The 17,421-nt window shown below is 42.2% G+C and overlaps 1 protein-coding gene across 1 annotated transcript; it reads left to right on the forward strand.

Moving 5' to 3' along the window:
- The first annotated feature begins 5,781 nt into the window (after window positions 1-5,781).
- stom.L (stomatin L homeolog) lies at window positions 5,782-17,331 on the forward strand. The gene is made up of 7 exons (NM_001086693.1): window positions 5,782-5,860; window positions 14,208-14,311; window positions 14,547-14,619; window positions 14,741-14,823; window positions 14,927-15,130; window positions 15,322-15,456; window positions 16,591-17,331. Exons 1-7 carry the CDS (start codon window positions 5,803-5,805, stop codon window positions 16,777-16,779), a joined length of 846 nt encoding a protein of 281 aa, NP_001080162.1. The 5' UTR covers window positions 5,782-5,802; the 3' UTR covers window positions 16,780-17,331.
- The last annotated feature ends 90 nt before the right edge of the window (window positions 17,332-17,421 follow it).

Here is a 17,421-nt window from a genome sequence, read left to right on the forward strand (position 1 = left end):
TGTATAGGCCTGGAAACAAATATTCAACATACAGCAAGTTTAGGTTTAGGAGGTGATGTGGTTTTAAGATCCAATTTCCATTCAGGGTAAAATATGTAAATAAAAGAGGCCAGTGCAAATTAAAGGGGTTGGTCACCTTTAAATTAACCTTTATAATGATATAGAGAGTGAATTTCTGAGACAATTTGCAGTTGGTTTTAATTTTTTATTATTTGTGTTTTTTGAGTTATTTAGCTGATTATTCAGCAGCTCTCCAGTTTGTAATTTCAGCAGTCTGGTTGCTATGATCCAAATTCCCCTAGCAACCATGCAGTGCTTTGAATATGAGACTGGAATATGAATAGGAGAGGCCTGCATAGAAAGATAAGTAATAAAAAGTAGCAATAACACTACATTTGTAGCCTTACAGAGCATTCGTTTTTTAGATGGGTCAGTGACCCCCACTTGAAGGTTGGAAAGAGTCAGAAAAAGGGCAAATAATGCAAAAATTCTAAAAAGGAAAAAATTAAAGCCAATTGAAATGTTGTTTAGAATTAGCCATTATCTAACCTACTAAAATTTAACTTAAATGTAAACCACCCCTTTTAACAGTCATCAGTGTAAGCACAAGGCACTGAATAATGGGTAAAGGTGGCCATACATGGCACGAGAATAGCTGCAGACAAAGTCGGCACTTATTGGCCAGTATGTGGGGCCCTCCAATGGGCTTCCACATTCAATATCTGGCTGAAAATCAGGATATTGTGAATCAGGCAGGCTTCACATTCCCATCAAATCATTGATGTGGCCTTTGGTCCAACTGCCTGCATTACCAGCCTTGAGATCCAATCTTTGGGCCCTAGGACCCACAATCAGATCAGCCTGATATCCCCGTCTCAAGGTGGGCACATTGGGGAGAGATACACTCGTTTGGCATCCTGACCATACAAGTGCATCTTTTCATGTATAGGCCCCTTAACTCTTTCACTGCCAGCTGATTGATTGAGCTGATTGAGCTGATTTGATACTTTTATTGCCAGACCATTTTTGAACATTTTGAGCTCTTTCACTTTAGGGGTCTTTCCTGGGAGGGTCTTTTAGTTTACCCAGGAAAACAATATATTGTTTTTTTTTAGGACAATCTAAGCTTCCAAAATGTGCTAGAAGTTTTCTGTAATTCCACTTCTGTAACAAGATATAAGCTTCTAAGTGTCTAAAAAATGTGGAAAAAAAATCAAGTTTCCCATAATACAAACACGTGTATCAGAAACATAATTTATTTTATGCAGATTTGGAAAGTTGTATGTTTCCTGAATGCGCCAATATCAAATATACATCGTTTTATGGAGATTTCTCACTTGTATAGTTCAACTCCCAGCAGTACACTACCAAATTTCCAAAGCACCATTCCACAAAACTGCATACTGATTTCAAGACCAAACATTCCACTAATAATAGGTTTTCCCTAGAAAACGACACATTATTGGAAAGAACACATTTTGATGATTCTTGGTAAATATATCTTTGAACTTTAAACAATCAAATTGCAATCCTTTCCTAAAATTATCAAATGTAATTAAAAGTTTTAAAAATGACCTCAAAGCTTCCAGCTTGCAGCATCTTATCTCTCACATACTATTAGTTACCAAGATAAAAAAGCCTGAATATAAAAGCCTGGGGTCCACTGAACAGTTTTATGTATAATATGTATACGTTTACCTAAGCATGTGGCATATAGGGGCCCCAAAATGAAGACACCACATTCGAGTTATCATTTTGTAATTCCAGATACTGCAAAATCAACACAATCACCCCAGAAAACCATATATTTTCAGATAGTAAACATTCCACTGAACCCCAATTGGGTATGCATATTTTTCTACTACAGTCCGCTGAACAGTTTATACATACATAGGCATACATACATGGCATGTAAAGACCCCCAAAACTACCTTGTACCTACTTATCTGATGGCTTACATTTACCCCAATTTATAAACACTGCCAGTTTTATATGGGATAAAAGCTACAAAAAGTTATAGTAACCCTTGAAACCCATATATTTTTGGAAAGTACACATTCTGACGGATTTAAAATGGGTAATTATGTCTTTCTACTCCAAACTACCAAACTGCAAAACTATGCTATGACATGTCTGAAAATCACCTAAAACTACTGCAATTTGCCGCATTTAGTTACACAATTTCTTACATAAAATGGTACAACACCCTAAATATGAACCCTTTGATATCTGATATGCATAGATATACCAAAGCAGCTGGTATGTACGGACCCCAAATAAAAATAGTGCATATGAATTTTCTCGGCTGCCAATTCGCCTTCTGTGAACAAAAGCCCCTGACTTTGTATTATGTGCCACAAGACCCCCTAACAGTACAAAGACCCCCCAAAACAATATATTTTTGGAAAGTCCACATTATAACAAATCCAAAAAAGTGAATTATGTCTTTTTACTCCAAACTACTAAACTGCAAAGCGACGCTAAAGTCACTTTGCGAACCTAGGTACTATATACTATATGCTTGGAAGTTGGGGCTTTTTCCTGCAAGAACATAGTACCTACGTTGTTGGCAGGTAAAGGGTTAAAGGGGTGGTTCACCTTTAAATTAACTTTAAGTTTGTTATAGAATGACTAATTCTAATCAACTTTACAATGGGTCTTCATTGTTTATTTTTAATAGTTTTCTACATCATACTAAAAGATCATTTAAAGGTGAACAACCCCTTAAACAGTTTCATTTGAACAGGTGACGTTTGCATGTATTGCAGCCAGAGGGCGCCACATCCTTTTGGGTGATTAAACAGTGCTCATATTGACAGATAAAGGGGCACAAATCTTCCCCTCCTACAACAATGGGGTCCAGGCAATCTGGTCAATGAATAGGCAATGCCAACAGTTTGCCCCATAGGCAAAGAAGGACATAGACAATGCACCTGGAAATTAGTAAGGGAGGGGTTGGGAATATAAATGGTAAAAAAAAAATCAATATCACGGTATCTATAGTCATTGTTTCCAGTGTAATTAGGAAAATATGTAGCCCAACCGTTGCCCCAATCTGATTATTTTTCCATTCGTTGCTCAGCAGAAAAGTCCTTTGAACTTTGAACTATTTCTTTCCTTCAGGGAATTCCCTAGAGCTTGAAGGTTATATAGTTATGTCTGTCTATAGTGGCGATAGGCCCTGGGCCCCATATTATGTTTTGTAATGTACCAATGTCCAACCTGTTGCCTTAAAGCTTATACTGAACTATAAAGTTGTAGTTCTGCCATCCCACCCTACTGTCTTCATATTCTCCTACTGTCTTAATCTTACTCTATCTTTCCCTTCTTTTTCAACCTGACCTTCTCCTTCTGTCTTAATCTTGCCCTACTGATACGGCTGGAGGTTCCCTGTTTAAATGGACACTGTCCATCTCTCAAATAAGCTCTACAGAGATATTGAAATCCCATGTTCGAATGATGAACCTGCTCCCGGCTAGTAGAGCCTGTCCTTACAGATTCTCCATAACTCGTATTTGACCCACGATAGACGCTATAAAATGGGTAGTCTCCCCTCGGATGGATGTACTCGATGTCGGGCCCCTAAAGCAGATCTCTTACATATGTTTTGGTTCTGTCCTAAAATCATAGACTTCTGGCGGGATATCTCCTCTTATTGGACGCAGATAACTACTAAGCAGATCCGACCAACCGTGGAGTGGGCAATGTTTAGCTCTGTAACACATTACACACACTTCACTAGAGAAGAGAAACACTTGGCAGCCCGGCTGGCAGCAGCGTCCAGGAAGGCAATTCTTCATCAATGGCTATCTCCCGACGGCCCGTCCCTTCTACTCACTAGACAAAAGTTACACTACATCTTCCATATGGACTGGCTCGAGGCTACAGTCAAAAAAACACAGCAGATAGATAAATTCTTCTCTGTTTGGCATGCTTATATCAACAGCCTCCCACACTCACTTAAATATCTTACTACATATACATTCCAAAACACTACTTGGTACGACTTGGAAACTCTTAGAGATAACCCACTATTACTGGAAACCACTCAGTATGTTCAAACTCTACTACACGGGAATGGGGCAACTCCGGGATCACCCCCCAGGACTCAGCGAACTAATAGGCTTTTGGCCTCATACTTAAGGTAATCGATCTTGACCTATGGAACTGTTTTGTATTTCGTGGCTTACTATTTCAGAGCAACTGTTCTTTGCTTATTTGTTTATTTTTTATTTTTTATTTCTCTTTCTCTCTCCCTACCTTTGCAGTGCATGTATATACTATTCAATAATGTCCTGCTTCTCATTTATGACCTCTGGAAGGTCTAACTGTATTCCATTGATATACATGCCTGATCTTTAATAAAAACAAGTTGATATAAAAAAAAAAAAAATCTTGCCCTACTGGCTCCATTTTACCTACTGTCTCTCAACCTAACCTTCTGGTGCCATCTTTCCATTCTGTCTTCATCTCACCCTAGTGTCTCCATCTTGTTTTTCTGTCCCCATCTTGCTCTACTGTCTCCATTTTGCCCTACTGTCTCCATCTTACCCTACTTTCTCCATCTTGCTCTATTGTCCCCATCTTGCTCTACTGTCTTCATCATGCCCTACTGTCCCCATCTTGCTCTACTGTCTCCATTTTGCCCTACTGTCTCCATATTGCCCTTATTTCACCAACCTGGCCTTCTGTCTCTATCTTGCCCTACTGTCTCTCTCTTTTCATGCTGTTTTAATCTTGCCCTCTTATCTCCTGCCTTGCACTTTTTTCTTCAACCTGACCTTCTGGTGCCACCCTTTCCTTCTGTCTTCATCTCATCCTAGTGTCTCCATCTTGTGCTTTTTTATTATTTGTGGTTGTTGAGTTATTTAGCTTTTTATTCTGCAGCTCTCCAGTTTACAGTTTGCCATCTGGTTGCTAGGGTCCACATTACCCTAGCAACCATGCACTGAAATATGGAATATGGAATATGAATAGGTGAGGGTCTGTTTAAAAGATGGGTAATAAAAAGCAGCAATAACAAAAAAATTGTCTTATAGAACATTAATTTTTTAGATGGGGAAACACCGAAAAGAGTCAGAAGAAGAAGAAGGCAAATAATTCGAAAACTATAAAAAAAAAAAAAAAATAATAAAGACCAACTGAAAATTTGCTTAACATTGGCCATTCTATAACATACCAGGGGGAACCAACCCTTTAATTAACATGCATTTATAAAATACCAACATCTGTTTATATTAGACATGCAAGTAAGATGGGGAAGGTATTTTTTAGGATTTCAGGGTTTTCAGCAGGAGACAAATTTCCATCCTCCATTGCCCTTTAGGACTGGTTATTTTTTGACCAATGGGGTAAAACCAATTGACTCTTATTTGTACATTAGAATTGCAGAAAAAAATCTAAATAAAAGTGCTTAAAGAATCTACCTTTTAATAACCCTTTGGCCGAATGAAAGAAAATGTAATTCTAAGCAACTTTCCTATTTATATTCATTCCACATGCTCAATGGGTTTATTTGCATTCTGTCTGTCCGTCCTTCCCCCAGCAGTTTTTTCCATGATCCAGAGCCCGACATTAGGAGATGGATCCCGTGACTGGGAGTGCTGGGAGTGCTGGGAGTGACTGGGAGGGTAGGAGGAGGAGGAGGAGGGGGAGGAGGAGGACTGCTGCTTGAGATAAGGGAACTGGGAGGAACTGGGAGGGAGACAGAACTGGGTGGGACTGGTGTCTGTTATGAACAGAGTCAGGGCTTTAAACTCCGTTGAGGCACAGGGATTGATAGTGGAAGTGAGTGAGACAGGCATGGCCGACAACACCGAGCTCAAGTCCAGGAGGGAAAACCCAGATTCCAGGAATTTTGGTACGTTATTATCCACAGGGAGGGGGCAGCGAGCTAATCCTATTAGAGCAACTTACCACCCCCGGCTCTTACGAGCCTTTCCCTTCTACATGTCTGTACTGTACATTATTATATATATTATATACATTATCATACATAGTGCTACTTGTATAAGCAGTGCTGTATATTCTCTCTACGCATGAGCTTACAATCTATGCAGGGATCCTGACCATTTGGGGGGAGATGGGATGGACTTACTGTCCTCCTTTTTAACCCTTATCCCCCCCTCATGAAGGGTTAAAAGTAACAAGAGAAGATGGGGGGCTACTTGTATTTAGGGAATCAGCACTTGGATAGTAGTAACTACTGGCATAACTATAGAGGAAACAGACCCAACAGTAATGGGGGGCTAAGGCAACAGGGGGATCCCAGACTATGGGTCTGCTTCCTCTATATTTTAAAATATCCCCCCTCCCCAGCCACTTGTTTACCTTTTCCGGAGGGGAGCTGTCGGGCGAGCAGGGACACAACTGAGTGGGGGCTGGAGGGAGGGAATGTAAGGCTGAAGGTGCTGCGCGGGCCCCTCTGAAGTTTTTTTTACAGGGGGGCTGATGCAACTTCATTACGCCGCTGGCAGCAATATACTGAATATATGTGTGGCTGTGACTTTAGATTATAAGCTTTTGGGGACCTGGAGTTTTTAATAAATACGTAGCATGGTGAGGAGTGGCAAACATAAATGATTCCATGATTGGCATCTCAGGAATGTTGAGCACTTACATCTGTCATTTGCTAAATCATTAATTGCTTCTGATTATCTCAAATGTGTCTTTGTGACCTTTGCCTGTGAGGCGTCCCATCCAAGGAATTTCATCTGGGTCAGGGGAGCATGTGAATTTGGCTGCCCCACTTCCTGTTTATATAAATGTTTCCTAACAAACTCCAGCGCTGGGGGGCACCAGGGTCTGTTTATGGGGACAGCGGGGACACATCCGGAGCCATTTGTGCATAATTGGTGGTTACAGTGATCATACCTTCCAAAAGTCCTGTGTTTCATGGGACAGTCCTGATTTTGACAGCTCAACCCGCAGTCCTGGATTGTAACTGAAATGTCTCGACTTTCTCTTTGATCTCCTGCACTGAACAGCCAGAAAAAAATACAACGATTCTGAAGGCTTTTGGCAGAGAGCCCAGAATACTCAGCAGCTGCGTTTACAATTGTAACAATTTATGATAAGCAAAGATAAAATTGTAACTATTTAAGATAAGCAAATATATAATTAAGATAAGCAGGTCTCTTCAGACTAGCAGCTTAAAGAGCAATTCCCCTTCATTAGCTAAACTGTAATAACACATAATACCTGACCCTAAAACCCCCAGAAATGTGTTAACTTTCCATAACCTGCCAAATTTTGTCAAATTGACATGGTAATTAGGGGGTGTGGATATAGAATGGGCGACTGTGGGATAGCAGGTATAGTAGGGAGAGATAAGATTATGACTGTTGATTCATCTGTGAGCTAACCCTAACTCTGATACACTATCCTAACCCTAATAAACTGACCCTAACCCTAAAACACTGACCCTAACCCTTATACACTATCCTAACCGCATCCTTGTTTCCAGTAAGTATTGCGCAGAACAAAGTCTGAAGGGAGTAGAATATAAAAAAGAGGATGTTACTATGTTTAGCCCAGCTGATAATAACATGTTAAAGACCCCTCACCCCTCAGTCTGTAACTTGAGCCCCCACAGCTGAACAGGAGGGGCAGTTGTCCTGTTACACTTTGTGCATGAATGTTTGTTTTATCAGGCTGAGTTTATATGTATAAACTGCTGCAAGGAAGATAATCTGTTGCTTAAATATAAGAGGGTCGTCAGCTGTTCCTTTAATTGCACTCCGATATAAATACAATGATGGTGCAAGTACTGCTTCAGCTTCGTGTTTCCTTCAACACCTTGTAGTCTAGTAACTACACAATATCTGCACTATTGGGAAGATAGAGATGGTAGAGCAAGGACAAGGGGACATGGGGAGATTAGGAATAGAAGAAGATGGCAACCAAAAGGACTAAATTGAGACAGTTGGGCAAGATAGTGACGGTAAAGTTAGATGGAGACAGTAAAACAAGATGGAAAGGATGGTGAAAGTAGAGCTAGATGGAGACAGTAGAGGAAAATGGAGACTGCTGAGCAAGATTAAAAAGTTGGTGAAAGTAGAACAAGATGGTGACAAAAAGGGAAAGATGGAGACAGTAGGGAAAGATAGTAAAACTGTTGAAAGTAGAGCAAGATGTGATAGGGCAAGATGGAGACAGTAGAACAAGTTGGAGGTGGTAAGGCAAGATAGAGACAGATGGACAAGATGGAGACAGTAGGATGATGAAGATGATAAAAGCCAAACAAGATGGGACAAGATGAAGACAGTATTGCAAGATGGAAAAGATGGTGAAAGTAGAGCAAGATGGTGATGGAAGGGCAAGATGGAGACAGTAGGAGAAAGTGGAGAAGATAGAGATAGTTGGGCAAGATGGAACATAGACCAAGATGGTTCAGCATACCATACCATATTTTTCAGCATATATATCAGCCAACCTCTAGCACTTCAATACTTGTTAATTTAGAACCCCCTGGGACCCACCAAATTCATCAGCTGGGTAGCCCTATTTTATATAAATAATGGTTCCCATTGTCCTGAACCCCTACCACTAACGACAGCCACTGAGAACATGGACTTGGTAGTGTTTACCTTATCAGACAATCATCCCTAAGTATATTCTGCTTGTGTTCAATCCCCTCCAGTTGGAGGCCCCCCATAGCCACATGTATTACATTTAGTTCTGTATTTTTATCTTTTTTGACCCCATTAAATTTGTTTTTCCGACTCCGGCTCCACCATAACAATGTTAGCAACTAGCAACAGATCTCTTATTGCCTCTAGGCACAAAGGCCTCTGGTTTCACTCAGTGTAATTATAATTGTTTGTTACTGATCTATCTGGCGGCACCGCTGGATCATTTAACCTCCACTTCTCCATGTGCTGCCAACAGTGGTGTGACTATAGGAGAAGCAGACCCTGCAGTAATTCAAAAACTGCTAAAATAAAAAACATTAAGACCAATTGCAAATTGTCTCAGAATATCACTCACTACATCATACTAAAAGTTTATTTAAAGGTGAACAACCCCATTAAATCCAATAGAGTTCAATGTTCCATATATCCTTTTGTTGATGCAGCTGGGTGTCCTTTTCTGACTCTGCACCCACACCAATGCATCCCATCACTTGTATCTCTTTGATACGGACTCTATGGATTCTTGCAGTGGCGTAACTACCAGGGGTGCAAGGGGTGCGATGGCACCTGGGCCCGCACCCTCTTGGGGCCCACCGGAGCCACGATAATGGATATCGTAGGTGGTTGGGCAGGGGGAGATTGTACAGTGCACGCAATTCATAGGGGGGAGGGCCCGACAGGGGGGCCCAGGTGCTCATCCTATACCAGGGCCTGCCAGTGAGTAGTTACGCCACTGGATTCTTGTTCTGTTTTATGGCAGGACGTCTATTGTCCAGGCTTGCACCTTACCACCATGTGATCAAGAGGCAAGATATCTGTTGTTCACCTTTAAATGAACTGTTAGTATGATATAGAGAGGGATATTCTGAGACAATTTGCAATTGGTTTTCATTTTTTATTATTTGTGGTTTTTGACTTATTTGGCTTTTTATTCAGCAGCTCTCCAGTTTGTAATTTCAGCTGTCTGGTTGCTAGCGTCCAAATTCCTCTATCAACCATGCATTAATTTGAATAAGAGACTGAAATATGAATAGGAGAGGCCTGAATAGAAAGAGGAGTAATAAAAAGTAGCAATAACAACACATTTGTAGCCTTACAGAGCATTTTTTTTTAGATGGGGTCAGTGACCCCCATTTGAAATCTGGAAAGAGTCCGAAGAAGGAGGCAAACAATTAAAAAACTTTAAAAAAAGAAAAATTAAGGCCAAATAAAAAGTTGCTTAGAATTAGCCATTCTATGAAATACTAAACGTTAACTTAAAGGTGAATCATAACTTTAACCCCTTCTGTGCATGTGGGCTGAGGTGGGAAATCCAATATGCAGGCACAGTTATAGTTAATGTAATCTCTCTACAGTTACCTGGAATCAGAGTTATGAAACTAAACCACACGTCTTTTGGTTTTTAACCTCAGTTGGGAAAGCTTAGCAGAGTGGTCCTTACCTGAAATATGCTGCAATGTTTTCTGCATCTGAAACCCACATCCTTCCTGCAGTTACTCGCCTGTTTAGCCAAACGTTACATGCCCAGAACATTCCTTCTCTCGTTTCCTCCTCTATGGTTTCCCTTTAGAAAGTACAGTATAAAGGTATAGCTTATTGCAGGTCTGGACTGAGAATTAAAATAGGCCCTGGCATTTCAGGTACATAGAGGCCCAATCAGCCCTCACCAGCCCACTAAATACTGACTTTCTATGGCACCTTATAGCAGACCCTCTGGCATTTGCCAGAACCCACAGATTGCCAGTCTGGGCCTGGATTATTGTGTGCCCAGAACATTCCTTCTCTGTATATTTGTATTTATACATATGGGAGGAAGGAGGTGCCATATTGATTCCCTTAGACAGTACAGTATGAGGGTATAGCTTATTGTGTGCCCAGAACATTCCTTCTCTGTATATTTGTATTTATACATATGGGAGGAGGAGGTGCCATATTGATTCCCTTAGACAGTACAGTATGAGGGTATAGCTTATTGTGTGCCCAGAACATTCCTTCTCTGTATATTTGTATTTATATATATGGGAGGAGGGAGGTGCCATATTGATATTTGTATTTATACATATGGGAGGGAGAATTATTCCTTTGTGTTCTCTGGTTCTGACTTTCAAAAGGAAAGTAGTAGAAGTCTGTTCTCTCTGGCTGGCTTGTCTGTCTCCAGTATACAGGAATGAGGCAGAAACATGGGTGCCAGTAATCACGTGGAGGCTTCTTGGCAGCGTTTCATTAGTGCTTGAGAGCTGCCTTAGAGGTTCATTCTATAAACGAACTTTCTCCCTAATGAGTTTTTGTTCCTGTCAACAACACAAGTGCCGTTGCTTTCTGTTATGTTGCTTTCTAACCTGACAAACACAGCCATTCCCTTGGGAGGAAGATTCCCGTCTCAGGGTTTCTGTTGTTTACACGCTCACGACTGCAGACTTTGATTATGATTTATTTATATTGGACTCAACATTCTTTGCTCAGAGATTGTTGTTCATTGGTCTCAGCCCAAAATGCAATTAAATATCGCAACAGCCGGAGAGGATAGGAATATTTTCTCATTAGTAGTCGGGCTGTGACAGTGCAACGACTCCTGCTTTATGGTGTAATTGTTATCATGGCAGCAAAGGATTGTACATTAGTTAACCCAATGGAAGGGGCACAAATCAGACTCAACCAACTATCTGTATGTTGCAATAAGAAGAGGCTGCCAGGTTCCTGCGGATGTGGATCAGTGTTAACTTTTACCGAGTTATAGAATGGCTAATTCTAAGCAACTTTTCAAATGGTCTTCATTATTTATTTGTTATAGTCAAGGATGTGGCTTCTCAATGGCTCTGCTTGCAGCTTTAGGAAGAGGGAGGCTCAGTTGCCCATTCTGAATTAATTTATTGTAAAGGTTATATGGCGCAACCACACTGGGGCCACTGCCGCAAGTCACAGGGTGAAAACAGCAGACGCCATATATCTTGTCTAGCTTTGTGAAAAGACATTGTGGGTGGAATTCCCCTTTAAAAGTCAATATTCCTATACGAAACGGTTGCTAGTTTTCAGGAAGAAACCATTTAACTCCCTAAACCTTAATGCTGGTGGCACCTTTCTTCTTAAACGAGGAGGAAAGGCACAATGTTAGGGGGCTCACTGCACCCTAGACCCAAATATAATAATTACTTGAGTTGCAGGTAATGATATTGTACTCAGAGGGCAAGATTCATGCTCAGTGCATGGCTCTATCTGAATGCCCTGTAGAATTCTGAGATATATAATATAATTCAGTTAGATTTAATTTAATAATGCTGGTGACCCAATTACCCTGCTCTGTAAATCAGGCTAACAATCTATCATCATGCTGTGCATGAAAGACACAAGACGTGATATGGCCTTTAAAATTCTCCTCTTTCACCCTCCTTGGACCACGAAACCCCCTCTAAGTTGTAAGGCACCTCAAATTATCTTGAAGGTTAATATGGACTTTGTGGTCTAAGAGCTTAGGTGTAGTTCTATATAGGCTTTGAGCCATGGCTAAGGGGACCTGACTACCTTTTGGACCTCAAAGTTGGGGCTTTAGCCTCAGAACCATGGCTAGGGGGGGGCTGACTACCTTTTGGACCTCAAAGTTGGGTTTTCAGCCTCAGAACCATGGCTACGGGGGGCATGACTACCTTTTGGACCTCAGAGTTAGGGGCTTCAGCATCAGAAACATGGCTAGGGGGTCCAGACTATCTTTTAGACCTCAAATTGAGGGGCCTTAGAACCATGGCTATAGGGGGCCTGACTACCTTTTGGACCTCAGAGTAAGGGGCTTCATCCTCGGAACAATGAACACAGGGGGCCTGACTACCTTTTGGACTTTAGAGTTAGGGGCTTTAGCCTCAGAACCATGGCTACGGGGGGCCTGACTACCTTTTGGACCTCAAAGTGGGGACTTCAACTGGAAAAGTCCAAAAACTACAGTTGTGGCCATTGACTTAAAATCATCAAATCTCACAGAGTCAGATTGTATGTAAGATTGTAAGCTTTGCAGGGCTTGGTTCTAGTGCTGAATGCTGGGACTTTGGGACTGATTCTTAGTCTGCACCCAGTGACATAGGTAAGGGTGGCACGTATTGTTGTCATGTGGTATGCTGGGGAAATCATTGCTGAAATGTGATTGGACGTAAGCGCAACAACTGCACCTGGTAATTGCCTCTAGCTGGGGACAATAACCTGATAAGATTTTGTCCTTCATTTCGCACTGTAGCTCCTGGCAATGCACAGTAACTCCCAGCACTCCCAGTATAGCAACTCTCCTGCACCCCATTTGTATCAATACAAAACAATCCTAAATTTAGGCTAAGTGTTTACACTAAACAAATCAGGTTTCCAATAAGGTTTTGCCTTACACTCTATTGTCTGACTCACTCACTGTGTGCTTGCGGCTCCTTAGTCACCTCGGTATGACGTTACCAATAGTAAGAGGAGGATAACTGGGCTGTGGATTTGCTCTCCAGACTAACGCAAGTCAAAGCAACCAGCAGGCTTGGGTCGCTGTCTCTGTAGCCAGGGGCGATCCTGGTAATTTTGCCGCTGAGGCAACCTTCCTTTTGCTGCCCTCTCCACGGCACTCACCTCTTCAGTGCCCGAGGGGGTCGGGGTGGTCCACATTGCACCAGAGGGGTCGGGGTGGTCCACGTCGCTAGTGCAGAGAACGCGATTGCGCTCTCTGCACTAGAAGAGCTGAATTTCCGGGTTGGAAAGCAGAAATTTGTCTCTTAGTTACCAGGAGAGCCATTGCTGGCGCTGCTGCCTGAGGCGAGTGCCAAAACTCGCCTCATTGGTGGAGCGCCCGTGCCTGTAGCACTGTACAAAGAAGGGGTGACTAATCTCTATGAACTGCCTTCCCGCCGGCTAGCATCTAAATCGCCGGTGGGATAGCAGTCGGATCGATTCGTTTTCCGAAGTCGCCCAAAGTTTCCTCGTGAGGCAACTTCAGGTGACTTCGGAAAACGAAGTGCTCCGAGTGCCGATTTTGATTCTAGTGTCAGGGATTAGCTTTACCTGGTCACTAATTTACAGTCACACTAAGGCCCTCCTGATGTTCATCTATGGAGGCAATATTTTAATTGGTGCCTGGAGATTAACCAATCGGACTCACACCCCATCCCTACTTGATGCCATTTAGGCCATGCAGTGGCTAATGGAGCGTTAAAGCTAAAAACACTCAAGTGTTTGTTCATGAAATGTTCCTGCTGGAGATGTACAAAAGGACAGACCCTGGATAAGGGGCTTTTAGTGTGATTAAACAAATCCATTATCAAAGGGCTCTCCACCCACGATGCCCTCGTGGGCATTTCTCCCAGCATAAAAGCCTGCTAATTAAATAAGGAATCTCAGATTCCAAATAACAACGAAGGAACCCTAATGCTCAGGCACATGGGATCATATGGGGCGAGTTGGACCTGATCCAAATGGGAGCGGATATGTTTATACTGAAAGGGGTGAGGTTCTTCTGTTGTACAGGGCAGCAGAATATGTTGGTGCTTTACATTCTATTGTTTAGGCCTATGGGGGGTGATGATGTTTAAGCGGCGACTAAACTCTGAGTATCTGTTGCAGCTATTTCGGAGGGCGGGCTTGGATGCTGCGGCTGGTGTTTGGTGATTCTGTCCTTCATCTTCACAATCCTCACCCTCCCCATATCAATATGGATGTGCATAAAGGTAAGGCGGCATTTACACTTGCAGCAGAGAAGCTGCCATACTGCTTGGCACACATATCTACTACAGCAGTTCGGCAATTCCCATAATACCTTAAAAACATAGATAAGGCATCAATGATATCCACAGGCTGTAGCTTTTGTCTTTGGAGAACACCGTTCTTTTAGAGGAGAGTAAAAAACAATGGTAGGAAATATGGGGGGCTGACTTAGACTAACCGGGGGCTTTATCGTTACAGATTATTAAGGAATATGAACGAGCTATCATTTTCAGACTCGGACGTATCCTGCAAGGTGGAGCAAAGGGACCAGGTTAGTATCCTGACCAATTCGATTACTTTCATGTGTTAACTGCACTAGACATATTAAAGCTCACTGATTGGGTACAAGCTTAGACTCCAACTACTTCCCATTCTCGCTGTCTCTTTCCCAGGTCTGTTCTTCGTTCTCCCCTGCACTGACAGCTTCATCAATGTGGATATGAGGACCATTTCATTTGACATCCCTCCCCAAGAGGTAACATGCAAACCCTGGGCCCCTTCATGAGCAACATAGTAACTGACATTCCATTTGTGCTCCATAAACAAGTCATTTCCCCCCCATTATATTTTCCCTTTAGATCCTGACAAAGGACTCAGTCACCGTCAGTGTAGATGGCGTTGTCTACTACCGGGTCAATGATGCTACCCTGGCAGTGGCAAATATTACCAACGCAGACTCTGCCACCCGTCTCCTGGCTCAGACCACCTTGAGAAATGTCTTGGGGACTAAGAACCTGTCCCAGATCCTCTCTGACAGAGAAGAGATTGCCCATAACATGCAAGTAAGTGGTGCAGACCTGTGGTGACTGAGAAATAAGGAGCATAGAACATATGATTTTCCTCTAGTTTTACCTCCTGCCTTTATATGGGCACAGAACCCCTCAGTGACTTCTAATATCCTTATGATTTAAAGTAGGGGGTACATCAAATCCATCTCTTCTATGGCTAAATTTCTTTTGGTTTCCATTTCCAGTCCACGCTGGATGTTGCAACAGATGACTGGGGTATCAAGGTGGAGCGAGTAGAGATTAAGGATGTGAAGCTGCCCATTCAGTTGCAGAGAGCGATGGCGGCAGAAGCAGAGGCTGCAAGGGAAGCCCGAGCCAAGGTAATATCCCCAGAAAGCAACATAAAGGCAGTGGTGCTACTGATGCACCCAAATGTCACTGTGACAACTCCCTTTGTACAGGAAATGTTCAATAGAAACCGGCAAATGTTATTTTAATAGAATTACATTAAGCCCTACTATGTGGGGAGGAGAGAAACTTGGAGAAAGTCCATGTAAGCGCTTCTATTGTATTACCCTCCTGTTCCTGAATGTGACCCCTCCCAGCGCCTCTCCCTGGATCTATTTATACACTGCTGGCAGCCATAAGTATAAACAGCGCACGTTCTGCACTTGTATATCATACTGTTAAACCAGGGGGCTCACTTCTAGGGTGGGATGTGTATTTAAAGGGGTTGTTCCCCTATAAAACAACTTTTAGTATGAAGTAGACAGTGATATTCTGAGACAAATTGCAGTTGGTTTTCATTTTTTATTATTTGTGGTTTTTAAGTTATTTAGCAGCTCTCCAGTTTGTAGTTTCAGCCACCAGTATGCTAGGGTCTAAATTCCCCTAGCAACCATGCACTGATTTGAATAAGAGACTGGAATATGAATAGGAGAGGCCTGAATAGAAAGAGGAGTAATAAAAAGTAGCAATAATAATAAATGTGTAGCCTTACAGAGCATTTGTTTAGATGGGGTCAGTGACCCCCATTACAAAGCTGTAAAGAGTTAGAAGGCGGCGGCAATTAATTATAAAAAATAAAAAATGATGGCCAATTGAAATGTTGCTTAGAATTAGCCATTCTATAACACAGTGGTCCCCAACCAGTAGCTCATGAGCAACATGTTGCTCTCCACGGTCCTCAACGCAGGTGCTTATTTTTGAATTCCAGGCTTGAAAGCAAGTTTTAATTGCATAAAAACTAAGTATAGTGCCAAGTAGAGACTCCTGTAGGCTGCCAGTCCACATAGGGGTTACCAAATAGCCAATCACAGCCCTTATTTGGCACCCCAAGGGACTTTTTCATGCTTGTATTGCTTCCCAACTCTTTTTTACATTTGAATGTGGCTCATGGGTAAAAAAGGTTGGGGACCCCTGCTATAACATACTAAAAAATGGAATCAACCCTTTAATCAAGTAATAAGCGGTACATATGAAAGGCTTAAATTCCAATTTTAATTACCCCCCAGGTCATAGCAGCAGAGGGGGAGATGAACGCCTCCCGTGCCCTGAAAGAAGCCTCCATGGTCCTCTCCGAATCCCCAGCCGCCCTGCAGCTGCGCTACCTACAAACGCTGACCACCATCGCCTCTGAGAAGAACTCCACCATCGTCTTCCCTCTGCCCATCGACCTGCTGAACGGACTGATGAAAAAATAGATTCTGAGGTTTAAGAACGGCCAAATGTAATTCAAAGTGATCATTTCCTGGTCGGCTTTCTCTTCTCGCCGAGTCCGGTTTTCCGAAACCATTTCTGTGTCCAAAAATTATTTCATCTAAGTTTTGATTTTGATTCTTTGACCCATTAAAACTGTTTGGGGAAATTAGATGTTTGTAAATCTATGAATATAATAAATAGACGCTGACAAATGTTATCCTATTCTTCTGTTACTCCCGGGGGGGGGTCACTAAGCAGTTTGGTAAGATGCTATTTAGGGGTGCACGTTGAGTAGCCCCAGTACTATGGAGAAACCACAGCTACGTGTGTGTAACGCAGAAAACAATGATAAAATATATAGATTTTTGGGAGCAGATTACAATGTAAATAAGCTTTGCTATGAATCTGCAGGGAGTCTCACAGAAGACAAAGTTCTGCATTGCACTCTCAGTCGGCACCATGTGTGTGTTAGTTTCATTGAGGATCTGTTTTGTTTTTAATGAATTGCACTGTTTTTGTATCATTGTACCAAATAAATACTCGCTTTAACTGTGCCCCGAGCCGGCCAGTCTGTTCTACATACATCACTGCAGGGTAAAGAGACATTCCTGCCTGAGATTCTCACTTGCATACTCCGGACTCGA

This window comes from Xenopus laevis, chromosome 8L (assembly GCF_017654675.1).
Source record: "Xenopus laevis strain J_2021 chromosome 8L, Xenopus_laevis_v10.1, whole genome shotgun sequence".
NCBI lineage: Eukaryota > Metazoa > Chordata > Amphibia > Anura > Pipidae > Xenopus > Xenopus laevis.

Excerpts from the sequence above, each read along its gene's own strand:
- stom.L (NM_001086693.1), top strand. The coding sequence starts at position 5,803 with ATGGCCGACAACACCGAGCTCAAGTCCAGGAGGGAAAACCCAGATTCC. Across the intron at positions 5,861-14,207 it reads CCCAGATTCCAGGAATTTTG|CTATTTCGGAGGGCGGGCTT; the intron begins GTACGTTATTAT and ends TATCTGTTGCAG. Across the intron at positions 15,457-16,590 it reads CAAGGGAAGCCCGAGCCAAG|GTCATAGCAGCAGAGGGGGA; the intron begins GTAATATCCCCA and ends ATTACCCCCCAG.